The sequence below is a fragment of the Passer montanus genome, unplaced genomic scaffold (genome assembly GCF_014805655.1).
Source record: "Passer montanus isolate IOZ18808 unplaced genomic scaffold, ASM1480565v1 scaffold53, whole genome shotgun sequence".
NCBI lineage: Eukaryota > Metazoa > Chordata > Aves > Passeriformes > Passeridae > Passer > Passer montanus.
This window is the reverse complement of record NW_024370263.1, coordinates 6,848,025-6,874,320: the sequence shown is the minus strand read 5'-3', so window position 1 is coordinate 6,874,320 and position 26,296 is coordinate 6,848,025. Positions and strand designations below refer to the sequence as shown.

At 51.6% G+C, this 26,296-nt stretch overlaps 1 protein-coding gene across 12 annotated transcripts in view; it reads left to right on the top strand.

The window, feature by feature from the left end:
* NCOR2 (nuclear receptor corepressor 2) overlaps positions 1-26,296 on the top strand; it is a 226,887-nt gene that overhangs the window by 100,313 nt on the left and 100,278 nt on the right. For all 12 annotated transcript variants that reach the window (XM_039724633.1, XM_039724632.1, XM_039724631.1 and 9 more), the window contains exons 5-6: positions 12,253-12,432; positions 17,674-17,787. In XM_039724633.1, the coding sequence (XP_039580567.1) occupies positions 12,253-12,432; positions 17,674-17,787 (294 nt within the window). The remainder of the gene's footprint in view (positions 1-12,252; positions 12,433-17,673; positions 17,788-26,296) is intronic.

The window sequence follows — 26,296 nt, the reverse complement described above, 5'->3', positions numbered from 1 at the left end:
TACAAGGCTCGCGCAGTGCGGCATCTCACCTGATCTGCTGGAGGGAAAGAAAGTCCCCTGACTTTGTGTGCCTCACCCCTGTAATTGGAAGAAATCTTTCTGGCTCTGTGCTTGCAGGAGGCAGTGTGCTGAGCTGGGTGTGCTGTGTGCATTCATGGAGACTTTTCTTCTCCATCTAGGAAGTGTTTGTACAAGTTGTAGGTATCTGTTTTATCTGGTAGCAAGAATTCTAATGTGCCCTGTTTTGTCCTGGAAATGCAGGAGGGAGGAGAGCTAGCTTGCTGCTTTGTCAGTCCTTAGGTGGGATTTAGGAAATAGTGTTGGTATGGCAGGAACTGATGCTGGTCTCCAGGGCATGAGGATGGGTGTGCCAACCACCATTTTCACCTGTGCTCAAGTGGTTGTGTTCATTTGTGTTAAAAAGAATTCCTCTCCTGGAATAAAAGTCAAGGGAAGAGTTTGGTCCTGGTAACAAGAAGAACATCCTAGCTGGTTTTTCCCCTCCTTGCAGTCTCTTCCTGATCTGTTTTTTTTCTTTTCCCTCATGTTCTGGGAGGGGGTGTGGGAGCTGCTGGGCAGGGAGCGCTGCTCCAGCTCCCACCAGATCCAGGCACACCCTGGGATCTGTCCAGTTAGTGCAGGTGACCAAGCAGCAGGAGCTTGTTACCAATTTGCAAGCACGTACATCTCACAGCTGAACTGCTCCTCCCTCCTTGTTCAGCATCCTGCATGCCCTGCCTACCCAAGGGTCTTCCTGGGAACAACTTGGGTGACTTCTCTGTGGACGTACAGCACCAAGCACATTTTTGGCACTGTACTTCTCCTTGTCTGGGAAGTGCAGCCCATCAGCAGTCCTGACTCACACAACGAAAGCCAGTGAGTTGTGACACCCATCAGATTGATTCTGGGTGCTGTGTTTTGAGGAGGAGGGTATTTCATGCTGATACCTTCCTTCCCAGCGTGGGGTGGAAGCTGTGGAGGAGATGCAACAGCAATCAGTGGTGTTTGCCTGCTGCTGCTGGAGGGGATGGAGTGGGGGAGTGATTTCAGGGATGGATTTGGCAGAGATGAGGTGCTGCTCTTTGTGCCTGTGGTGATGGAGCTGTAATAACATATTGAACATGGCAACAGCCCTTGCTAAAGCTCTGTGACTTCACGTTCGTGCTTCGTGGAGCTTCATCTCCTAACAACACCCTTAGCATCCATAACAAGAGAGGAACTGTCGAGTGCCAAAGGCCTAGTTAAAATCACTCGCTGAAAACCTCCTTTCTTTTTGGACCTAAACTTGCTTTTTAAACAGAAAAGCTCCTTGGCTGTGTTTTAGGCAGAGCACACTGAGGGTTTTTTGGCTGCGCAGCCCCGTGCTGCATGGGGGGGCCGGGGGGCCATGGATGCTGGTGTGTGTCAGGAATGCTGGCTGCGTGCTCGGAGAGCAGAGAGGGGTTGTTTTAGGACAAGCTGACAGGCCCTTGGCTTGTTCTGCTGCTCTCGAAAAATGTAATTCTAATTCTTGGCACCTTTTTCCAGGAGGATAAGGAGCGGGAGCACAGTGGAGCCTGTTCCCTCTGTCCTTGGAAATGGGCTTTTACCCAGCAGCAGAGCTGGCTCATGAGCTCTGCCCTACCCCAGCTTTGGTGGAGCAAAAGTAGGAACTAGTGGGGGAGAGAAGCAGTGTGGGATGAAATGACCTGAACCACCTCCTTGCAGTCCTGATGTCTGTCCAGTTACCCTTTGCTCATCCCAGAGCTCTGACAGAGCATTTTTGGCAGGTGCCAGTGTTCTGCCCAGGTTCTGCTTGCCTTCATCTGGCCTTAATCCTGCACCTGGTACCCTTTCCTGAGAGGAAGAAGCACCCTGTCCTCTGGCAGTGCCAGGCAGGAGAGGAGGAGATGGGCACTGCTTGTGGTGTTTCCCAGTCCTCTGCTGCATCCTGAGGGATTCTCCAGGGCTGCAGAGCCCGTGGCATCCTGCTCCAGCATGTGCCCACAGTGGATTTCTCTGCTGCCGTGGCACTGCCTCCCCTCCTCTGCCTGCATGGTAATGCTTCCTAGGCTTGGCTTAGAGCAACGTGCTCTGCTCACTGCCCCAACAGGGTCTGATTCTCTCCTGTGCTGTTCCCTGAGGAGCAGCAGTGATCCTTTCTGCTTTCTGATCTCCACTTTGGACGCTGGTGTTCCCATGGCTGCCTAAAAAAGAGCCATTGCCTCGTGCAGGTCGAGCTGTCACACGTGGTTACGTGACCAAACCAAGCACAGGCTTTTATTTCGAGCTGGTTTGCAGCTCTGTGTTATTTTATCTCATGCAGCCATCTCAGGTATGATGTAGAACAGATTGCCCCCAGCAGCTAATGTGTTTCTGCCTCGGCAGCAGACAGAGTGGCAGATGTAAACACAGGAACGTTGCAGGCTTTCAAACACTAAAAACTCCTACAGAATAGGCAGGTATGTGTGTATAAAGATATACAGTGCATTCTATGAAAGGCTTTCAATGTATTTGGAGAGAGATTTGTAAATCTGTGAAACCGTGTGTGTATACTTTCTATAGGTTTTAGGTAAATGAAAAGCCTACATTTTATATATATATATACAAATACATGTCTATATATTTATATATGCTGCCTCCTATTCTTGTAAGCTGTTTTTTCAAAGGCTTCTTCTAGCCTTGTTCAGTGATTCTGCCTTCAGCTGCCACAAGGAGAAAGACTCCCAGTCTCGAGCAAAGCTAAATATTGATTTGAGTCAATCTGGGTGCACTTGGAGACATCACTAGTGTTCATGAATGCAGCATAATCGCTGATTGGAGTGGGGAAATTTCATCATAAAGGCCCCAAAAGGGAGGTTTATTATTGCTTTCTTCCAAATGCCTGAATTTTATTAGCTTCAGTCATTCTTGGCAGGGCAGTGGAATGGGATTTTATAGTTAGCAAAGGAAAAGTAAACACAGTAATCATTTCACAGCCCTGTGCCTGCCAAACCAAGATGGAAATTCCAGCCTTGGTGGGAAGCTGCTGCTTTGCTAACAGATAATAACAAATTCACTGTGGGCTTATTCTTGCTGTGGGAGCTGAGATGTTCAGGTTTCTCTGTAATTCCCTGGTCTGGGGAAGCAGAGGTGCTTCATGGTTTTCTGCAGGAACAGGCTGGGAGAGGTTTGTGGTTTGAGCAACTCCCACAGCCATTCCCAGGTAGAAGTGGTGTTTCTGCTTGAGGCCTCTGGGAGCTGCTCTGTCCCATGCTCTTGTTGGTATTTGGTTTTTCCATGGCCAGAATTGCTGTGATGGCAGAGCTGAGTGATGCTGGAGGTGTGACACATTTGAGACACCCTGATGCTCCCAGCACCCTGATGGTCAAATGTGTCACACACTCCAGCTGAGTGATGCTGGAGGTGTGACACATTTGAGACACCCTGATGCTCCCAGCACCCTGAGCCCATCTCTGCTGCTGAACAGGGGCAGGGTTATTATGGCAAAAAAAAAAATCTCAGCATAAACCCAAAACTCCCACGTAAGGTTTGTGTTGTGTGTTTTCCTGGGCTTGTTGAGGTGCAGGGCTTGGCTGCCAGCTGAGATCTGCAGCAGCAGATCCTGCTGTGTTTCCTGGTGCTGGGGGATGCTCTTTCTGCTTCCTCCCACCATGGGCTGGGGGTGGCTGCCACTGTCCCCACCTGCCACCCCAGCATGCCACGTCCTGATGGAAAACCAGGCAGAGCAGCGAGGGAAATGTCTCCTCAAGCAACCAAAATGCTCCTCAAACAGGCGGCCAGTGTGGAGGCAGCCCCTTCCACGTGTCTGCACAATTTTTAGAACAATGAGGCATTGAGCACAGCGGGCTCTGAGGGATGGTGCAGCTGACAGGGCTGTGCACCACCCGTGCTCCTGTCAGCACCGAGCCTGCCGGGGTGCTGGCCGTGCTGGGCTGTGTCCCACATCATCCCAGAGCTGCTCGTGGGGTCTTTGGGATGGTCACTGGATGTGCTTTGTGCAGCCTTGGGGGCTGCTGGTGGCTTCCTCAGGCAGCAGAGGTGTTGTCCCACATGGTTTTTACAGCTGAGAGGTATTTGATGTCGTGCTTCCTACACCTGAGAGCTCAGCCAGGGTGTTGGTGGCCCTGCAGCAGTGGCCCTGAGGACACTGGAGTGAGGTGGTGACGTGCAGCTGGCAGGCACAGCCCGCTGGGTTCCGTTAGCAGCAGTTACTTCAGTTTGGGGAGCTGACACAGTTGGAGCGGGAGCTGCTGGGGCTGAACATCCTCCAGGACATCATCCTGGACTCCTCATCCCGTGCTGTGAGTCTTGGGAGAGTTGTTGGGAACCTTGGCTTGGTGCAATGGCTCTTGCATGCGAGAGGAGGTCTGGGTTGTCCCACAACACAGCTCAGCTGCTGCTCAAACCATTTTAGATCTTGTTTGCATTTCCTTTTTCCATCAGTCAATCTCCTCCTCGGTAGGCAGCTCAGTCTCTGGGATTTGGAGAAAATAATTTTGGGGGATGGTTGTGAGAGAGGGAGGGAGTGTGAGCTGCCTTTAAGTGATCTCACTTGCAGCAGAAGTGGTTAAATAGAGCTGTCTTCAATCATTCCCTTCCCTCCCCTCTAAATTTGATTCCCCTTCAAGCCAAATTCCCAATATTGATGTTGTGTGCCATCCTGATTAACTCCCAGACAAACCCCTGCTTCCCAGGGCTGCCCTGTGTGCATCCCGCTGGGATGTGTGTGGCTGAGGAGTCCCTGCTCCTCCTCAGCCTCCTGCCTCCTCCCTGGCAATAGGAGGAAATTTAAATGTTTCTGAAGAGCAACATTTCCATTTCAAAAGCTGTTCGTTCAAGTGCGTCTGGAGTGGGATTTCTCTCCCCCACTCCTCTCTGAATGGGAGCTTTAGAAGTCTCATTTCCTCTGCTTGATAACACCAGGCTGAGAAGGGCTTTTGTCTTTTCATTTCCCCTCAATTTTTTATTTTTAAATCAGTGAGGTTTGGAGAAGCTGCCGTGGTGGATTTTCCCTCCTCCTCCCATCTTTGCCCATGTGCTGGAGGATGCACCTGGCATCACCCAGTGAATGAGCTGGAGCTTCCTGGGCACAGCCCACCTGGGAGCAGCCTGGCAGTCCCTCCTGGGAGCAGGGGAGGGGGTTTGCTGCCCTGTCCCTGCTGTGGAGCTCCTGGGAGCAGATTTGCTGCCCTGTCTGTGCTGTGGAGCTCCTGGGAGCAGATTTGCTGCCCTGTCCCTGCTGTGGAGCTCCTGGGAGCAGATTTGCTGCCCTGTCTGAGCTGTGGATCTCTGTGCTGCCCTTCCCAGCCATCCCACAGGGCTCTGGGGTCCCAGCCCAGGTGCTGAGCCTGGCTCAGGATCTGTCCCTGTGTTTCCAGCACATGATGCTGCAGTCCTGCTCACTGTTTGCCTGCCTGCTTTTTTGGCTGATGTGGCTTTTCCAGTTGGTGTGAAGTTGTAGTTTTTGTCAGGATGCTCAGCAGAGAGCAGATGTAAGCAGATGTAGTGCCCAGCTCCCACGTGTGCAGGACTGATGGGTGTGGATGCAGGCACTGTCCCAGCAGTGCAATGGCATTTGTGCTGTTCACTGGTATAAAAGGGATTTTTATCCTGCAGAAGTCTTTTTTACAACACCTAAGCTTGCTTTTCACACAATATCTAGGCCTGGAGGACTTTCTACCTGCTTGAGGGACAGCTGGGATTTGGCAGGGACTGTTCCAGCACCTTCTCTCAGAGGGAACTTGCCTGCTGGGATTAAGATGGACCTTAATGTTTCATCCGTGCCTGGTTGACATGCTGGGAAGACTCAGAACTTGCTTTACTGCATGTGGTAATTGGAAGAGGATGAGTGATACTGAAAAAAAAAAAAAAAAAAAGGGAGACTAAAGCTTTGAAAGGCATGGAGTGAGTGTTCATTCCCTGAGGTTTGTTGGGCTGGGTGGCAAGGTGCTTCCTAGGCTGCTGCAGGAGATTTGGGGATTGTGCCTGCACCCCCAGGCAGGCACCTCCCTGAAGAAACTCCCCGAGCAGCAGGCACAAGCAGAAATGCAAAAACAGGCTCTGGTGATGATTCAGAGGTTCCTGTGGAAGCTGCCCGAAATGGGCTGACCCCAGGGAGTGCAGGGGAGGTTTGAGCCCCAGCAAGGAGGAGCCAGGCTCTGCCATGAGCTCCCCATTGCCTTTAAAATGTGATTCCACATCCAGGGGTGACCCCACTGCCTGGCTGAGTGCCAAATTGGGCAATTAAAAATTTCCCTCCCTGCCTTGGCACGTCGTGTCATCAGAGGCTTTTTTGCAGTTTGGTCCTTTTTAAGAGGTTTCAAAATGAGCTGGTGTGTGCAGTGTCAGCACGGGTGGCTGCTGGCTGAACAAATTACAGAGAGAGCATTAAAGTTGCAGCTGGAGGAGTGGAAGGGTTTGAGTTTGACTTGTCCTGCCCTTGTCTGCTGGAGCAGCAGGACCCTGTGTTTGCTGGAGCTGCCCCTCTGCTCCCAGCCTGGGGCTGGCTCTGCCCTGGCTGCTCTGCTCCATCCTCCTCATCTGCTGGGTGGGCTCGGGCTGTCTGTACCTGCCCAAACCATGCATTTATTCACAGCTCTTTTTGGGTCCCTGCTGTTGGCCTGGAATGCTCCACTCGTGCCAGCATCTCTTCCATCTCAGCCTTTTCCTTCCCCTTGTAGAAGTGCAGTTCCTTTCCTGCAGCTTCCCAGAACCAGGACCTCACTCTGCCTGCCTGCTCCGTTCCAAGTCATTCCCCTAAGGCAAGCACCAAGATGAGATTTTTATTAATTTTTTTCCTTTGGCTTGGACATTTTTGCAGTGTTAACAAAAGGCAAATCGCTGGCAGAGAGTCTTACCAGATGTATCAACTGTACTGAAGATGCTCAAAGAAAAAGTTCCCAGAATCTTTCTGAATGTTGCAGAAAGGCATATTTTCTTGTAAACTTGTTCTTGGAAGTGACAGAGTTGTTTTGGCTGAAATTCCCTGTTTAGGGGAAAAAAAAAAAAGAAAAAAAAGACTAAAAATGCCTAAAGCTGATATTCAGCATGGAAAATTTCAGTCCAGACAGTTACTGTTTGAACAAACTTAAGGCCAGCTGAAAATCCAGGGATGCAGAATAGGCAGTGTTGGGGAATTCTTAATGAGAGGTGGAGCAATTAGCTCCTCGTTGTAATGAGTAGATGGGTAGGTGAGAATTCATCACTCCTCTAAGTCAGTGGGGAACGCTCGCATTTAATGCAATTATTATCCACTAATGGGGAGGCGCAGGAAGGGGAGGGAAAGGGAAAGGGAAGGCACAGCATCCATCTTTCGGGTAATGCCTTCGGTGCCGTGGGAGTTTGCCTGAGTCAGGATTTCCGAATTTGACCCGTTATTTTAGGCTGAGCCCCTGAGTGTGCCTGCTGGTGCTGCTGTAGAATTCTGCAGAGCTGAGATCCAGAGCAGCATCTCTTCCCTGGAACACCACGGAACAGCTCTTCAGAGCACCACCAACTTTTGGGAGACCAGATACAAGGCTTTGGTTACTGCATTTACTGAGGCTGGCAAGGTTTTACCACCCTCATAAATCTGCCGGGGAGGGAGGGGTCAGCATTTGGTACTGGTTTTGCAATTAAATTGCTTCAAGCTGTTGAAACATTGGGGGAAGTTTTTTGACCTACTTTCGTGCAAGCTTTAGAAATTGTTGGGATGTTTTCTGCTCTGTCTGCGTGGAATTCAGCTGGATTACGGAGGAAAGGAATTTCGTGGGCCTGCTCGTAAAGTCAGATCTATTAAAAAAAAAATAAAATTAAATTTTAAAAAAACGTGGCTTTGTCTTCAGACAGCTCCTTGGTCCCCAGCTTCATGAATTCCCATGAGAGCTCGTAGTGGGCTGCATCCAGTGAAAGCAATCCCTGTTTTAGACATGCCATGGAGAGTGGGGATGGAGGAAGGAGGTGGATGATGCCTTGGTCCCACAGCTGGCATCCCTGGGGAGCACGTGGGGACACAGCCCAGCAAGATCCCAGCCATATTTGAGAATTAAAACCTCCTTTGAAGGGCCAGGCTGCAGAAAGAGCCCTTAGCACAGCAGATGGCCACGAACAAAAGAATTGCAGTAACTCCATGTACTTTTCACTGCTCGGACTCTCTGACTTTTTGTACTCATGCACCTCCCTGGGGAAACGAGACATTAATTTTCAGCTCCATAACTTTTTCCCTCTGTCAGTGCTGTCATCCTGGGGCTTAAGATATGTCAGAATGTGTTGGACACTTCCCCAATTAAAAAACCAAATTCCTTTGGTCTGTATTTGGCTCACTTAGGGGTTTTGTATGGGTGTTTTTACCTAAAAACCTGACTGATGGAGAAGTGGGGTTTTGCTTTCCTGCGTGGTTCTCATCCCAGGGAGTGTGGGAAGCCCTGGGGGCTCAGTGTCTGCTCAGAGTGTGATGCTGCTCATCCCTGGGCTCCTGGACAGGGAGGATGAGCTGCTGGCTCTGCAGGGTGGCACAGCCCCACACGGATGGGGCTTTGGGAGAGGTGTTGGCTGGTGGAGTGCTGGAATGTTCCCTGGCTCAGTGCTGCCATGAGAGGCTCGGGTGGTGGAGGCATCCCCACAAGGAGATCCCCTGATCACATGTGAGGGGTTTTTTTGGGAATTAATTTGAGCACAAATGGAGTGGCCCCAGCCTGTCCTCCCTGCTTTGGCAGTCTCCTGCAGCCCGGGAGGACAGGAGAAGTGTGAGTGGGCAGGAGCTGCAGATAACACCTCTTAATCCCTCCTGGCGCTCCAGCAGGAAATGCTGCTGCTGGCTGATAATTAGAAAGTGAACAGACTGTGGAAGAGATGATGCTGGCATCCCTAAATCTCTGTCCTGGGCTTGGGGGAACATCACTAATGATCTGGATTAGAGAGGCAGGGAGGGACCTGGGCTCAGTGAGGATGAGATGTAGGGCAAACACCGTGAGCCGTGCTGGACATCCTGAGGCTCGTCCTGCAAGCAGCTCTGCCCTCCTGGGCTCTGCAGGTTGGGAAGCTCCACTGGGGGGGTTTCAAGATGCAGTCAAGGGATCAGCAAGGTCAAAATGCACTTTGCAGCGAGAGTTAGGTGCAGATGGAATGGAACCACCAATGTGCTGTCTCCTGAGGGTGGGAAGCAGCTGGAAAAATGACCCTTCAGGAAGCTGGGCTGCACCCAGCTGTAGCTGCTGAGCTGAAGCAGGGCACAGAAGCCCTTTTAAATCCCTCCACCTCCATGACTTCTCTGTGAATATCACAGGCTGGGTCAGTAATGCAAAATAAGCAGGTGGAGATGGGCTGGTGCAGGTTCCAGTGTGTCATGGGACCACGCTTGGGGTTCCCAGTGTAATTTTTTCTTGTGGACCAGGTGTTAGTGTGTCTGAAGGCAGGGACATCAGATTTACCTGGAGACTTACTTGCTTTCAAGGCATCAGTTGTCCTATCCTTCTCCTTCCTCTCTTTCTTGCATGTATTTAAAGTCACTGCTTTATAGCAAATAGCAGCCTTGCTCCATCAGCCGTGTTGGGAATTTTTATTCCTAAGCGTGTAGAAGAAACCCACCCCAAAGTCTGGCCTTGCTCTTTGACAACCTCCTCGGTGATAATTGTTTTCTTCAGTGCCAGCACCTCCTCTTGCTGCGGGGAGGTTTGTGCAGCCTCTGCCCCCCTCACACCCACCCTTGTTATCATATAAATCACAAAACAAGGCCAGGGATAAACAGGAGCTGCAGTAGCTGTTAGCCGTGTGTAAAAACAAATCACATGGAAACAGTATAATTACTGAGAAAATATCAACTTGAGTAATGCAGTAATTGTTTTCTTCCCTCCAGCAGATTTATTCCACCTCTCCCAGCTCTTGCTGGTTGGGAAGTCTGTGACTTCACGTTAATAAGGAGAATTTCACATTTCACACTGCACTTGCTCAGGGTTTGACACTGTCTAGAGCAGGGGAAAGTATTTTGAGGGTTTGTTGAGAGCTGTGGGAAGCAGAGCATTAGTTGAAATATCTCTGACCATTGGGGTCTCCCCCGTGCTCTGAGCAGACTCTGGTCTTTGCACACCTCTTTTCAAGCCATTTTTGTGGTTTATAAAGGCTTCTTTATGCCTTGCATAAATTCATTTTAGATGTCAGCACTGCACAGACGAGATTTTTTTTTGCCTTTAGTTTTGTTTTTTCCTTCTTTTTGCTGCTTGTCATTTTGTTGATTTAGAGAGGTGCTTGTGATGTGACAGTGCCCAGTATGTGAGGTCCAAGGACATTGCCTCTCTCTATTGCTGTAATCATCTCCTAATACCTGATGATGATGATGTTTGTGCTGTGACTTGCAGCTGTTTCCCTTACTCAGCTTTGCTGCTCTTTTGCTTCAGATTCCGCAAGGTAAAAACATAAAAATGTATCAGGATCCAGGTTTCCAAGGTGTTTTGTTCCAAGTAGGAGTTTAAAGATGTCCTGTCCTGCACATTGGCAGATGAGAGAAAGTATCATTTGTTTCATGTGCACAGTGAGGAGCCTTTCTTTGCTGCATTTTTGGCAGGTAGCTTCCTTTCCTTTAGAAAAACCTACCCACCTACGAGCCACTGCCACTTCCCCTTCCTGTGCCTTAATCTGAGCAAGATTTCATGAACAGCTAATTTATCTTTTGCTTCTTGTGGTTGTCCTGCTCCTCTTGACTTGAAAAAAAAAACCCAAAACCACAAAAAAAAAAAAAACAAACCCACTTGTGGAGAACACAAAGCCTTCCCATGGCAGCAGGCTGACCATTTTTGATGTCTAATACTGGGAAAGTAAAACAAGAAGGTATCTTCTCTTCAGGATTCTCCAGAAAGCTTTAATGTTCTTCTAATGGATGCTGCTTCTTCTAATGTTGCTCTTCCCTGTGAGACTTAGCATTTCTGTGCCTTGGTGCTCCTGGGGTGGATGGGGCTGGGGCAGGACAGTGAGAGGGGGGTTTTGGGGTGCCCCTTTGCCTTCTGTCCCTTGATGGCAGCAGTGGGAAGGTGGTGCCTGCAGGCTGCACCCTGCACAGAACAGTGCTGGCTTTCTACAGGGCTGCTGTAATGAAGGTGGCAGAGCTGTGTGAACTTCTTGCCTTGTTTGCCTCCCCCATCCCTCCCCTCCCCTCCCAGCAGCTGCACTCTGCTGCCTGCCCAGCCCAGCACTGGTTTAGGGTTACCAGTGGAGCCACTGCTCCTCTCCTCCCCCTCCAGGAAAAGAAATCCATCCTCTCACTAAGCAAATGAATAGATAAACTTTTAATTAAGGCGCTGGGTGGCTGCCAGAGAGGAGTGTCCTGGGTCAGGGAAGGCTGGGGGTGTGCTGTGATCCCATCTGTGTGACCAGTGGCTGTTCAAGAGCTGCCTCATCCCAGATTTGTCCATCCCTGGTGGGCAGGAGTGGGCTGCTTGCCTGGGGCTGCAGAGGGGAAGGGTGAGGCAGGAGAGGCAGCGTGGCTGTGGGCTGCTCCTGGCACACCAGAAACTGGGCTCAGCAGAGGTGTTACCTGCTGGGGGCAAAGCTGGATGTTTTGGTGTGCTCTGCTCCCTGTCATGGCCACAGAGGTTTTGCTGATCTCTCCAGTCTCTCTGACTTGAAGGGTCTTGTTGAGCTGAGAGCCTTTTCACCTGGAATTTGAAAAATGTCAGTTTGGTCTGTTTTTATCTTGACTCACCTATCCCCTTTTTCTCCATATTTGGATGGATGCATTCAACATCCAACACTCAGAATATCCCCAGGGTTTGGGAAGAGATGGAGAAAGACAGCCATGAAGGAGCTAGGAGCCTTCTTTCTTCCCAGGGCTGCCCTCCTAGCCCCTTCTCCTTCAGCATGGCTCAGGCTGCTCTTGTCTCTGTGGCGCTGTCTGAGGAGGACGTGGCTGTGGTGTCTCATTTTTGCCTTGAGAGAAGGTGGTGTAGCCTTGAGCCCTCTGAAGGGGCAGTGATGCTGGGAGCTCCTGAATATGGATGGGTTTATTGATCCTGTGAGAACATGAGCAGCACTCAGGGTGCTGTGAGCCTCTGAGGCTTTGTCAGGAGCAAGAGCTGCTGTTGTGTCCCTGGGAGAACAACCTGGATCTCTTTGGAGATGCTGGAGGTTGTGGAGCACTGTGGTGATGTGGTCTGACAGCTGGTACTCCCTCGTCTAGCAGGTTTTTCTGAGGGTTCTGTGCATCTCAGCAGGCTGGGAATGGGCCAGGGAGCTGTGGGAGGACGAGAGAAGGATCCAGAGTTTCCTGGGAGGGAGATGATCCGGATGTTTTACGCTTCCCAGGATCGTGGCCTGCCCGGCAAGCTGGAGCCCGTGTCGCCGGTGAGCCCTGCCCACGCCGAGGCCGAGCTGGAGCTGCTGCCCGCCCGCCTCTCCAAGGAGGAGCTCATCCAGAACATGGACCGCGTGGACCGCGAGATCACCATGGTGGAGCAGCAGATCTCCAAGCTGAAGAAGAAGCAGGTAAGAGGCTGTGGTCTGGGTGGGAACACGTGTCCTTGCTTCTGCATCCTGCCACAAGCCCTGTCCTTGTCCCTGCGTGGCCACAAGAGGGGAAGTGGCAGTGCCAGTGCCCCAGGATCATCTGTGTCCCTGCTGTGCCTGCAGTCTGGAGCTGTAGTCACACCATGAGGGAGAGAGCTTTGGAAACCCAGCTCGTAGCTCTTTGCATGTCAGAGAACCTACAGGAGAGAAAGACGTGTCCTCAGTGCCTTGGCAGTGGATATGCAGGTGGTGAGCAGCAGAGCTGGAAGCACAGCCTGGGTTGTCCGAGTCATCTGGACAGCCCAGCGTAGCACAAGGTCTTTTCTTTTTCCTTTCCAGCAATTGTCTCTCCCCAGTGCTGTTGTTGCTGCCAGTATTCAGTACTGGGTTGTTTAAACAGTGCTGCAATGACCAAATGGCCCTTCCAGTGCCTCCAGTCCCCTTTCTCTGGGGCTTCCCAGCTCTGCAGCCTTGAGCAGCATCTGATCCAGCTCCATTCAGGGCTGTGCTTGAGCAGGGATTTGAATCTGATCCTCCTGGCTGCAGCTTTACCCTGCACAGGAGCACTCCCCAGCAAAAGGATGGCCCACTCAGTGTTGGCCTGTACATAATTACCATAAACCCATTAAGAGATTAATATGACAAAACCTTCAGGGACATCTGTGAAAAAACCCACAGACTTAGGGGCTTTCACTTTTTAAAGCAAATCACTTCTCTGCCTCTTTTTGTCTGGTTGTTTTATTTTCTTTGCTTGGGATGAGTTTCTGAACTCCCTGATGGCTGCTAATCCCAAACTGCCCAAGAGGAATGGCTTTTCCCAAGGGGCTGTAGCTACAGTAGGAATTTGGGAATGAAGCAAAACCTCTTGTTGAAGCTCCTTAGAATGAGCATACACTTGCTCTTCCCTGTGAGATCTGTATTTTCCCATACCAAACACAGTTCCTTTCTGTCCTGCAAGACAAAGCAGGAATATTTTCATTTTGTTTTCAAACAACGCGGTTTAATTAACGCGAAGGACCCTTTTTTTGCATGTATTGCAGTGTATCTGCAGAGGTGTCTGAGCAGAAGCAGCTGTGCTGGGGGTGTGAGGCAGCAGCCCTGTGTGCAGCTCACGGGGCCCAGAGGAACATCTGGAGTGATGGAAACCACAGAGGTTCCTCTTGCTGGTTTTGGGTGAAGGCAGCCCTTCCCCTCTCCCTCGTAGGAAGCTCAGACAGAATGTTGGTGTCCTCTCCCACCTGGAGAGGGCACCTGGCTGCTGGTCTGTGTTTTTCACTCACATTTGAGGAAAGAGATGCCCACCACAGTAATTTCCTGCTCTGGAACAGGGCTTCCCAAGTGGGGAGGGCAGGGAAGGTCCCTGTCATGGCAGCTGGGAGGACTGAGAGCTCTGATGATCCACTGCCTGATGATCCACTCAGGGATGCTGAGGAGCTGATGCTGACAAGAGCAGCATATGCTCCTCGCCCTTAAAATCAAACTGTCTTTCCGTGAGGAAATGGGGTTTTTATTGTTGGCTGCTCAGTTGCTTTATTTCTTCCCTAGGAACAAATTTTATGATTCTTCCTGCCCGCAAAAATTCTCTGTTAAATGGGGAAGAAGGTGAAAGTGACTGTTGGCAGTAAAAGTGTCCCCTCCCTTCCTTTTATTCTATTTTTTTTTTAATTTTTGGCACATGGTGGCAAAGTTATATGGTAGCAAAAATAACCTCCCCACTATGGCCTCCTTCCCTCTCTGGCTGGAGCCTTCCCCATCCCAGTCCTCCAGCAGAGCTAGCACATCTGGGAAGAAGTGTTTTTGGAGCAGGGGGACCTGTCTGGGATGCTCCAGGAACGTTTTGTGCATCTGTGCATCTGAGCTGTCATTGCAGGAGCACGAGTGAGGGAAAGCAGTGAGCCTGGAACAGATACTGCTCCTGCAGGAACGTCAGTGGAGCAGGGGAGAAGTTGTATGCAGCCAGAATATCCTAATGCTTTTCCCCTCTGTCTTTGGGAGGCCTTCTCAGGGTAATTAAATACACTTGTATGGAAAGGCTGTGCAAAAAAAAAAAAAATCCCAACCAACCACAATCCACCATCTCTCTCTTTCTGGTTGTTCCAAAAATGGCAGGGAAGGCTCTGCCTGGACTTTGCAAGAAGCAAAGCTGAGAAACCTTCCCCAAACCCTGCACACCCCTGGCAGGAGGCCACCTCCGTCAGCCATCCCCCGCTCATTCATGCGCCATATGCGCTCAGATCTCTGCGAGTCCCCTCTCCCCCTCTTCCTGACAGGGAAGGATAATCCTTATGCATTTATTCCTGGCAGCGGCACCGGGGATCTGAAGGAGAAATAAACTGCTGGGCTGTTCTCTGCAACCTCCCTGGGCGCTGAGCTCAGCCCGGGGCTCTCCGGGAGTACAACACTCCCACCTGGTGATGGAGGTGGAGCTGGCTGCGTGGAACAGCTCCAGGGCTTCCCCTTCCATGGGGCTGAGCTTCCTGTGGTCTCTTTGAAAGTGGTTTGCAGAGCTGCCCTGTGGCTGGGAGACTCTGCTCTCCCCGGGCAGGTGAAGCATCCCAGTGCCCCGGTGGTGGCAGCTGGGTGCTGTGTGGCATCCTTGGCTTCACCAGGCAGGTGTCTGTCTGTCCAGGTGGTGGCAGTGGGTGCTGTGTGGCATCCTTGGCTTCACCAGGCAGGTGTCTGCAGCACAGAGCTGGTACCTGCAGGGATGGGACCTTCCTGAAGCACCACCCACCCTCCCACCAGTGCTGCAGCCTGCTGTGTCCCTCTGTAGCACATGGTCCAGCCAAAGGGTCTCTCTTGGTGGGGGCACCTCTCCCACTTGGAATAGGGTTGGCCTGTGGATGCTGTGGCTGGTGGTGGCATCTTGCATGCCTTCAGCACTGCTCCCTGTCCTCCATTTGGGGAGAGAGGCAGGTCTTGGGCAGCCACTCTGGGTGGAGGGAGGGAGTGTGCAGCCGTCAGGACTCATCTCTCATCCCGCTCTCTCCCTGTAAAGGTCACAGTCCCAGCCTGGCTTTTGTGGCAGACCTTTAAGAAATCCATTTTGTCCCTGTCTGGGAACCCTGACCTATTTTGCTTTGCCATTTCCCACGGCTCCCAGGAGTAGCTGTCGAGGCTGCAGTCAGGTGCTGCCTCCAGCCCCTCCTCACATCCTTACCTCAGCTTCTGGCCCTTTAATATCCATACAGTGCTACACCACAGCAAGTAGAGTTTAATTCTCTACTGTATTTCAGCTATAATTAGATTTGTATTTTTTCTTCTAATGAGCTGTTCTTAATGAGCCTCCACTTAGTGGCAAACTTTCGTTTCCTGATAGGCCATCAAACCCTCTCGTCTGAAATCCCTTGCTACACACCCGACCACTTGGCAGAATTTTTGTGGCTTTCCAGAACGATATAGCCAAGTTTTGGATGCTTTGACTTTTTTTTTTTTTAAACACAAATATTTTCCCCAAGAGAAGTAGATGTATCTGATCCTTTTTGCTGGCTTGTTCTTTGGAGGTTTTGGAGTTTATCCCACGGGAGTGAGGATGTGTGATAGGGTGCCTCGGGATGACACCAGGGAAGAGCTGGCAGGTCCTGGAAGTGCTGCTTCTGTGCCAGGGCTGGTGCCAAATACAGCTTGGCAGCCCATGGTTTCAGCAGTGGCTTCTCAGGGAGCTTTTTCCCCCGTCCCGTGGTTTGGGCCACCTGAGGTGTGGCCATGGCTGAGAACAGCAGAGGGCTGAGGGCTGTTCCTGTGGTTGGAGCCTTCAGTGTGCCCCCGTGGTGGGGCTGTTGGCAGCCAGGGTGGCACAGATCCCTGCAGTGCTGGCAAAGGCTCATCGCCCTCCAGGGTGCAGATGGTTCAAGCTGGGCAGTCCCGGCTGTTCTCACTCGTGGCTGGAGTAACTCTTAAGGCTCTTGGTGATGCCACTTTATGGGACACAGGCTTTGCTGTGCTGCCAGAGCCTGCTCCCCACCCTGGCTGGCAACAGCAGCCTTTTTGGCTTTATCTTGGTGTTCCCTATGCTGCTGCTGTTCCCTCTGTGAGGAGAGGTATCCACCTGTGGGGAGGTGGAGTTCACAGCATGGGGTGCTTCATCCACTGAAACACAATTTTAGGAGTGCGAGTTTTTTCAGCCAAGCCTGTCTGGGTGCTTAAGTGCTTTCTTGGGCTCATCCCAAGTGTGTTCTCCTGCCCTGGTGTGCTGAAGGTGTCATCAGCAGGAGCAGAGGTGAGGAGGAGGAAGAGGAGTAGATGCTCTCCTTCTTCTCAGGCCACCAGCTGCCCATGTCTCTGGGCAGTCAGTGCTGAAGCCAAGTCCCAGGTGCATTTTTTTCCTAGTACAAGACTCACTTGATTTTCCTCATGCTGCAACAGAGGATGCTTTAGCTGCAGGCAAAAAAAAACCAGCAAAGATTTGGAGATTCAGAGCCTAGCAGGGAAAAATCCCTCAGCATTTTTTGACAGCCTCTCCTCTGCCGTGCCGGTGCTGCCCCGCAGCTGCCGCGCACGGCTGCGCTCTCCCTCCTCACAGGCTGGCCCCAGGAGGAGCCTGGAGGAATCTGGGATTTCCTCTTTCAGCCGAGCAGCTCCTCAGACTTAGGGAAGGGCTGGGATGTCTCCTCCCAGCTCACAGTGCTGCAGGTGGAATGTCAGGTTTAGCTGCTGACCAGGTGATATTGCAGAGTGCAGGGGTGGCTGGTGCACGAGTCATTCAATGGAGCACAGTCATCCCAAGGCATGTCCTCCAACCCCTCCATTGCAAGGTGAAGCTGAGGGTGGAGAGCAGCCTTGCTCATCACCCCTGGCTCCTCCACCTCTCCCTGCACGCAGCAGCAGCTCCAGAGGCAGGTAGCAGCAAGGAGCCGGGCTGGAGCTGTGGTTTCATTGAAGTGTTCCCAGCACAATCGTTATTTCTAGCCCCGGGCCCGTTGCAGGAGGCTCCTTTGAGGCAGGTCCTCATCCTCCATACCCACAGCACGCCGACCCACGAGCACGGGGCCGGTGCCTGGGGCAGGCCAGCGCTGCGCCTGCGTGGCTGGGGCTGCTGAGAGCTCTCCTCCCCAGCTGGGCGCTCTCCTCCCCGTGCCTCCCCAGCCCCTGGCTCGCAGGAAGTCTCCTACCATGGCGGTTTCTGCCTCGGTCAGGGCACCACGGAGAGTCTCGTGTGGACGGGGACGGCTGCGCTTCTTGCTGTGACTCACCCTCCTCCTCCCCCCTCTCCTTCCACAGCAACAGTTGGAGGAAGAAGCAGCCAAACCACCAGAGCCTGAAAAACCCATCTCTCCCCCTCCTATTGAGTCCAAACATCGCAGCTTGGTGCAGATCATCTACGACGAGAACAGGGTGAGTCTGGAGATGATGGGAGGACAAATGATTGTGTCGTGTCACCGTGGCCAGGGATGGGGAGGTTGGTGAGGATCAGGTGGGGGGTTTTCCTGGGTGTTACCTTCGGGGTGGAGGCCATGGGCGTGGGATAGATGGAGCCCTGTCAGGATGGCGTGGATGAGCACTAATGTCTTCTGAAGAACCTGCCTGGGGGGGTTTCCTGTGATCAGCCTTAGAGATGAAGCGTTCAAGAGATGCTTCAGACTCCTCTCTGTTTAACAGTTTGCTTCATCCTCTCCTCGGGGAGTAAACCAGCTTGAAAGCTGCCTCAAGGGGTGGGCTTTGACGTGGTGGGTGGGCTGCATGGATGCAGGGTGACATCTGTGCTGCTCTAATACTGGCAGGCCAGCTGTGAGCCCTCCTGGCTGCCCCTAAGGCCCCCAGGCTGGAGCAGCAAGGATGTGGCTGCAGCCATGGCTGGATTTGTGGATATTTGATGCTGTAAATAGCATTAGCAAAGGTCAGGCTGGCATCCCTGGCTCTGGATCTCTGCCTTGACCGCTCATTTATCAGCCGTTGCCTGTAACAGCAGCCCGAGGAGAGATGAATTTTGCTGTGTGCATCGGAGCGATGCTCAGAAATTGGGCCCTTTGGTAGATAATCAAGCATATTCATTTTCATTTAGGTGTTGGATAAAAAGGATGATTTTGCATAAAAGGAAAACTACCAGTCGCTAATTATTTTGAATTGCGAGGCCTGCGATTTCACTGGGAGCTGCAGAAATCCAGGTGCCTGACTCCTAAAAAGAAAAAAAAAATCGCCTACCCTGCGCTCCCAGGCAGGGCAATTTTCCTGGTTTTCCTTTTTCCATCTGCTTCTCTCCCTGAGCAGTAGGAAAGCCAGGGCTGGCACAGGCTGTTGTGTGAGTGGGTGAAGGCTGAGGTCGATGTGTTTGAAGCATTAGCAAGCACCAGCTGGTGATGGCTGCACAGCCCTGGGCGTTGGGGGCAGTGCTGAGTGTTCCTCAAAGCCACTCTCACCACCCTGCGCCCTCTCTGGGGGTCCTGGGCTACATGGCTTGTGCATCCAGTGCAAGGGGGAGGCTCAAAAAAAGTGAGCTCTCAAACATTTTTGTTTCTGTTCATTTGAGCCCTGTCCTCCTTGGACACTCTTGTGTAGCTGAGCCACAAGGGGAAGAAATGGGTGATGGTGGTGAGGCAGGAGGGAAAGGTGATCTCCAGCCATCACATCCCCAACAGCCTGCATTGTGGCAGTCCCCATGAGCTGGAGCTCAGGGCTGGGTGTCCTGCCAGCCCCCTGTCCTGCTTTGTCACCTCTTGTCTCTGCCCATGCCAGCAGAAGGGTCACACGTTCCCTCCCACACCTTCTCACAGCAGACAGGGTCTGCTCTCCAGGCCTCACCACCACTCAGGGTGGGCCCTTGGCATTTCTGCCCTGTCCCATGGGTGATGGCAGAGGTTGTGGAGGGCAAGCATGGAGGTCTACGTTTCTCCTGGAAAGTCCATGGCCATAACAGCTGGGACACTGTCCCACAGTGCTCAGAGCTGGTGGTGTCCCTTTGTCTGTATTAGGGGCATCTCAGCCAGCTTGGTGCCAGGGGTTTCACCATAACCTTTGTGATGGGTGCACTCATTCCAGGTGGTGCCCAGCAAGCAAAGGTTACGTTGGACACCAGGTGTGTGTGTATGATTTCAAATCTAGCTCTGTGTTCATGTCTGAATTATGCCAGGGAAGGGCAAACAATGGTTCTTCCCTGTTCTTGTCAAGTGCCCTTGCGTGTCGTGTGTGAGGAGCCCGTCTGTGGGCAGGAGACTCCAACCAACACCTTCCCTTTGGCTTGACAGAAACCAGAGCAGGCTGCAGGCTGGTTCCTCCTTTGGAGAGGACAGGATCTGTCTGTGAGCCACAGAGAACTGGCAGCATCCCTGGCCAGCTGGGATGGCTGAGGGGTGGAAGGAGCCTCTCCAGCACCACAGCAGGGAGAGGCTGAGCTGGGCTGCAGGGGAAAGGGAGTGCTGAGTGTTGTGTTTGTCCAGGCTCCAGTGACAAGGATGGGAATCAAGATGTAATTGCCCTTCTAAAGAACATTCATGGGCTCAGCTTTCAGCCTCAGTGTACTGAATGTTTGGGATGCATTTTCACAGTGATTGCTCTGCCTTTGGGGCCAGGAGGAGGAAAGCTGGAAGAGGAAGGGTCTTGGGATTAGAGTCAGTTGAGATTATGGTGGAAAAGAGTGGCTGGTGGTCGGCTGTAGGGTGGGTTTGATGGCAGCAGATCCTCCAGGTGTTTCCATCTGTCTTTGAATGTGGGAGACTCCCAGACACTCCTGTGCTGACCTGCAGCTTTACAGTTAATTGCAAGGTGAGGTGGTAGGAGCAAAGGACTGCAAGCCGGATAGAAATGTATTGATTTAGAGTGATGAAGGTCACTGAGCCAAATTTTAAGCTTTTCTGCCTCTTCTGTGCCGTGGAAAAGCAGTGAAGTTGATGCCTGGAGGTCTCCTTGTGGGAAAAGCGTCGGTAATGGCTGAGCCAGGGCTCCAGCCCATGCACAAAGGGAAGGAAAGCCAGATTTACTCGCATCGCTTGGCTTGTGGCTTGCTTGAGGGAGGCAGTGCACGCTAAGAAATGCAAATAAAAAGAGGATATTCAGGCCTCTGGAGGAGGCGAGAAAGGAAAGCACCCCAGAAGTGCTGGCAAAGCCTGAAACGATCTTTAAAGAGCAATGTTGTGGAAGGGGCAGAAAGCCAGCCCTTGTGCCGATACCGAGCAGGTGGGAGGCAGCAGCTTGGTGGAGGGGCTTCTGCCTGGCTCTGGCTGGGCTTTGTGTGGAGCAGGGGTCTGTGCTCCCCGTTCTGCCTGGCTCTGGCTGGGCTTTGTGTGGAGCAGGGGTCTGTGCTGCCCGTTCTGCCTGGCTCTGGCTGGGCTTTGTGTGGAGCAGGGGTCTGTGCTGCCCGTTCCCACCGCTCCTGCCAGGCCGTGCTGGAGCCGCACACTGCCCGCAGTCATTCTGAACAAAGGAGAGACCCAGAGCAGTCCATGGGAGAGGAGGGGTTACGTGAGGACACAGCAGCTAGGAAAGCCGGAAAATCAAGTTAGCCAGCCATTCTGTGACCTACTTTCCTTTTGGCGATAGCTGTGGCTTTGCAGGCGTGAATGGTTTCTAATTTTAGCTTATGGTTCATCAGGGAAGTCTGTATATTTTTCTCACCACCGTGCTGGGTATGGATGAGGGGTTGGCATGAGGGCAGCACTGGGCTGTATCCCATTTTCTCAAAATTCAGGTTTTCTGATGCTAAATGCCCATCATGCTGCTGTTCCCTCTTGTGACCTACTTAACGGGTATGATTTGAAAAGTTCCTCGGTGTCAGAGAGGATAATTATGGAAAATGTGACCTGTAATCCCCTCTTGCTACACTCTGCTGGACATGTAATTGATTTCCAGAAAAAAAGGTGACTGTACGAATTCTGCTGGGGAGGAGTGGAGAGAAGCTGCTCTTGACTGCAGTCAAATCCTGGACTATGAGGCTGTGGTTGCATTTGGGAAGCTTTTAGGGGACTTGGATTGTAGAGGAACAGCTGATATTCAAAATCCAGGTGCCTTCTCCCCTGCTATGTTCCAACCAAAGCCATTTTCCCTTGTGTCCAAAGATGGGCTGTGAAGTTGCACCCAAAAATGTACTTTTTGGGAAATCTTTGGAGTATAACACAGAAAAACACACATTTGTGTATCCAAGCCAAAATTTCAACTGTGCCAACTGTACCATTTCTGAAAGGATTTATGAGAAAGAGAGTTAACGTGTTTGGTACTGTCTGTGGATTAACCTGACAACAGACAGTGGGCAGCATTGTCAGAACCATTTGAGTCCTATTTTCAAAAGTGTGTTCAGTCCTTGAGGAAACAAAATTGTGTTTGAAAACAGTTATGGGGGCTAAAATTGCCAAGAGCCTTTGAAAAGTGCCATGGGAAGCTCAGGGGACAGTTTTGGCTGCAGAGTGCTCCTCCCCAGGAGCTGGGTCCTGGTAGGGTGGCACAGAACTACTGGAAAAATCAGGTTGGGATGGATGCCTCGGTTGATCCAGAGGCTGACAGTGATGGAGACATTGGGGATCTCCTAAATCAAACCCTGTGAGTGATTTTAGTGTCTCTCTGCTGAGCCTGGCACCTCAGAGGTGGTGACTGTGTGACACAGCCTCCTTGAGGACTTCAGTTTGCAGCTCTGGGATGTGTTATTGTATCAACAGAATTTACCTTTCTTCCACCTCACATCCCCATAACCAGAACAGATCATCTGTGTGTATTTTTAGCTGTAGCTTTATTCCACTGGGCATTCATGGGATTCCTTGCACCTGCCTTCCCTTGAAATCAATTGAACGTACCTGGGCTGAAGATGTTTTTGTGCTTTAAATGGAAATTTCCAAATCCCTTGCTAAGCCCGAGGAGGGCAGCAGCATTGCTCTGTGCCTTTCCTGGGATACAGGGCTGGCAGTGTGTCCTGGAGGAAGCTGCTACCAGCATCCCACCATGGTTTAGCTGGGTGAATTCTCCTGCAAGTCACCCGTGTGTCCCAAAACTTCCTGTTTACGTGCGCGTGCCATCTCTGTGACTGTTGTGGTGATGTGGTGCCCGTGCCCAGCTCTCTGCCCGCCAGGTGAGGGTGGCTGCAGGTCCCTGCCGTGCAGCAGAGCCAGCAGGACTGCTGCTCAGAGGCCGCACAAAGCTCCCGTGCTGGTGTCCCTGCAGAGCAGCTCACGTCAGCTCCCTCTGAGCCGTTGCGCCCGTTCGTCGCCGAGGGAGAGGTCGCGTCAGGACGTGGCGTGACTTCACCCGTGCCAGGCAGGGGACACCTCGTGCTGTGACCCACCACGCCGTGCCGAGGGCTGGGACCAGTCCCCACGTCACCCCTGTGGGTGCCAGCAGCCACGGAGCCATCCCTGCTCTGCTGTCAGCCCTCAGAAAAACTGGGTTTGATGCAGGGCAGGCAGTGGGAGCAGCAGCAGTTTCCTCTGTCGTGCTCTTGAGATTGAGCTGGTGGAAATCAATAAGATTAAATTTTAATTCGTTTTCTGTCTTGATGCTTGTTCCTTCAAAAGGGCACAGCTATCTATCTATGAATTCAGCATTATGCTGTAAAATTGGAATTCAAAGGACTGTTTGGAACTTCTTCCATCCCCTGCTGCTGTTGTGTCTGTGCAGAGCACGTTCCCAGCTATCGGTTTACCCTCAAATACCTTCATAAAGCATTAATGCCCCATCCATAAATAAGAGAATAAATAAATGAAGGTTTTTAGCATTGCAAAATATAATCTTGCCGTTAACCACTCACAGACACTGAGTGTGACTCAGATCCTACAGGGATTTGATGTCTGTAGAACTCTGATTTTCTATGAACTCCTGATTTACATGAGAAAGGGAGGAATCGGGCTTGCCTTGTCAGCACGGAGCTGGTGCAGTAAATAAGACCTTAACAGTAAAAGTGCTTTTGAGCATTTAATCTATGGGGCTTTTTTCAAATTCTACTTTACATGGTGGTTGGGATAGGGGCTTTTCATATTTGGCTGATGAAAGGGTCTTGTTTGTTTTGCTTTTGTTTCTGATAACTTTTATTCTGCCTCGTCTGAGCTTGGATGCAAAATGGGCTTTTGGAAAGTCTGGAGGAAAACTGGAAAGGCAAGAATTCAGATACTATTGACATTTCTGCATAATAACAAGATTTTTTAAAAGATAAAATTTAAATAATCACCCTGGAGTCATTGAGAATCTTTTAATTTTTTTATTGGATTTTAAGGAAACTTTCATTTGTTTTGGCTTTTTAAAGGTCCTGGTGTCTGTTTCAGGATCTGGAGTTCCCAATAGGTGTATTGGGACCTTGAAGATTTGTCTGTGATTAACCCAGACCAGATAAGGCCATGTCCTGCTTTTTCAGGTCTTGGAAGTAATAATGAGAACTGCAGAGATCCCAAATCTGCTGGAGGCTGGAAGGCAGACTGCAACACAGCCCTGCTGGCTCTGGGGTTGGGTGACTGGAGCCTTCCTGTAACTGCCGCTGGGCTGAAACGTGGATTTCTGGAAGTTTTCTGTGCAATGCCAACACTTTGAGCAGTTTTGCAGTGGTGGCATGTTCAGCCATGGTCTGCAGTGGCAAAACCTTGCTGGCACATCACTTTAACCTTAGTGTGCCTTTGAGGGACACCAAAGCCTTGCAGACAGCAGAGTGGGATGAGAGTGTGAGTGGAAACCCAGCTGTGTTTGGGGACTCCCCCACTAGCCATGGGTGGGGTGTGAGCGAGCCAAGGGCTGAAACTGTCTGGCAGTGATGAGCCAAAGCCAGAGAGAAGCAAAGAACTGAAATGAGTGGTTCTGTCACACTCTGTGCGGGGTGGGCAGGGAATGGTGTGAGTGGTGTGAGCTGGTGTGAACACATGTCACCAGCTTCCTCTGCTTTCTTACTGATTGTGGTGAGTCATCTGTAACCCCCACTGCATCACCTGCTGGCCCCAGCCTTGGGGACAGTGCTCTGTCACTGCTGCTGTGGTGGGGAGGTGGGGGAGCGAGCAGGGCAGCTGCATCCCACGGGCATCCCTGCACAGCATCAGCCCCTGGGCCAGCTGAGAGGGGCTGGGCTCGTGCCACTGAGGCTGGCCAAGGTTCCCTGGTGCTCAGGGCACTTGGGTTCATGGAGGGCACTCATGCTTGGTCTGCTGAGAGCACTGTGGTGGCCGTGCCTGCAGGAGCTGGAGAGGGAGGAGTGTTGCTTTCCCTTCCACAGCACTGGGGCTCATCCCACCTGCTTTGTGTGGAGGGCAGCAAATTGCAGCTGGGGTGGTTTGGCTCTCAGAGAGAGCATGCTGAGGTTTAAAGAACAGAAAAAAATAGTGCTTGTGGTTGTAGGAGTGAAAATCTTTCCCTATGGAACGGGCATTGCCAGGTTGTGGTTTGGTCCCAGCACATTTTGGCTGTGCTGCTTGCTTTCTGCTGCACACAGAGAGGTGTCTCGCCTGAGGGTTTCCATGATTTCTGCTGATTTCAGCCACACTTCTCCTGAACTTTGTTTTAACCAAAATCCCTCTCCAGCCTGCCTCTTTGCCACGCTGCTCCCACAGCCCTGCCTGTCCGGGGAATGTGGTGCCAGGACAGGAACTTTTCCCAGCACCATCTCCTGCCTCTGGAAGGGCTCTGCATATCTGTGTGCAGGACACGCCTGGTCCCAAACAGAAACCCTCCCATTCCCCAGCCCTGCTGCCTACGGGATGCTATAAATAACCCTGGGAGCATGGTTCAGCTGCAGCAGCTTTGTGCTGCATGGAACCGTGGCTGGAGTCGGTCCAAGAAAGTGCCGCCTCCTAATTTCAGATCCGCTTTCTCAAAATAACTCCTGTGTTTCCTTCTCTTCCATTTTTAAACTTCGCTTTAAGAAGAGCCCACGCAAAATCCCAGGCTCTCCCTCCTCTGGTTTTGGTTGCTCTGCTGCCTCGTGGGGTTGGCTCCTCATCCCCACGGGAGCTCACATGGCCGGAAAGTTGCTCTCCTGCCTGCTTTCCCCTCCCAAGCCTATTTTAAGTTTCTTCAAAGGAAAAACAAGGGGCTGGATTTTGCTTTGGAAGCCAAATGCTCTTCAGGCGAGAATGAAGATTTTTGTAGTCTGCAGGGAGGTTTTTGCTGTTGGTGAAGATCTCTTTAGCTCCAGGCCCCTTGGAGGAGCATGAGCCAGGGTAAGAGCACGATTTCCCTGCCTGTGCCCCTGCCCAGGGGGAGACAGATTCTGTGGGGACAAATGCTGCTGCCTGAAACATCTGTGGGTTCCCTTCTGAAGCCCTGGGCCCTGCAGCAGCCAGGTTTTTGTTTCAGACATGTTTCTTGAGGCACTGATCCCTCCAAAAATGCACTTGGAAGTCCCTTCATGAAAACCACTGCTCCACTGGGGCAATATTTCAGGATTCTCTACCAGATCAGGAAAAAGGGGCTTTGTCTGTGTGCTGGGGGGCTGCAGAGGGACTGTAAAGTGGTGGGGATCTTCATGTATCTCACTAGAGGTAAAGGCTTGGGTTTGCTTCTTGATGCATTTCCTTCTGTTAAACAACAGCAATACAGGCACTCTGGGGTCATTCAGCAGATGCAGGATGAACCCTGTGGTTTTCTTCTGCAGGATCCATCACTAAACAAAACCAGTATTGGAACCAAGTCCTAGGTGGCCATGCCTTTGGAAGGGAAAAGATTTACCAGGAGTGCTGGTGGTCTTTAGCAAAGGTCCCACTGATGTGGGAGCTGGGGGCTGCCTTTGTACCTGAACAGTTTGAGCTTTGCATCAAATTCTCCATTCTTTGCATAAATTCTCCAGTCAGGTTCTGGCTTGCTGGGTCCCTAGGCAGGAACACACCCCCTGTGTCTGTCTGTCCTTAGAGATGAGCCCTGGCGTGGTGGGAACCTTCTGCTGGGTGTTTTATGTTCTTCCCAGCTCCACCGCCAGCTCTCACCTCGGTCTGCCAGGCCCTTCAGACAGCTCATT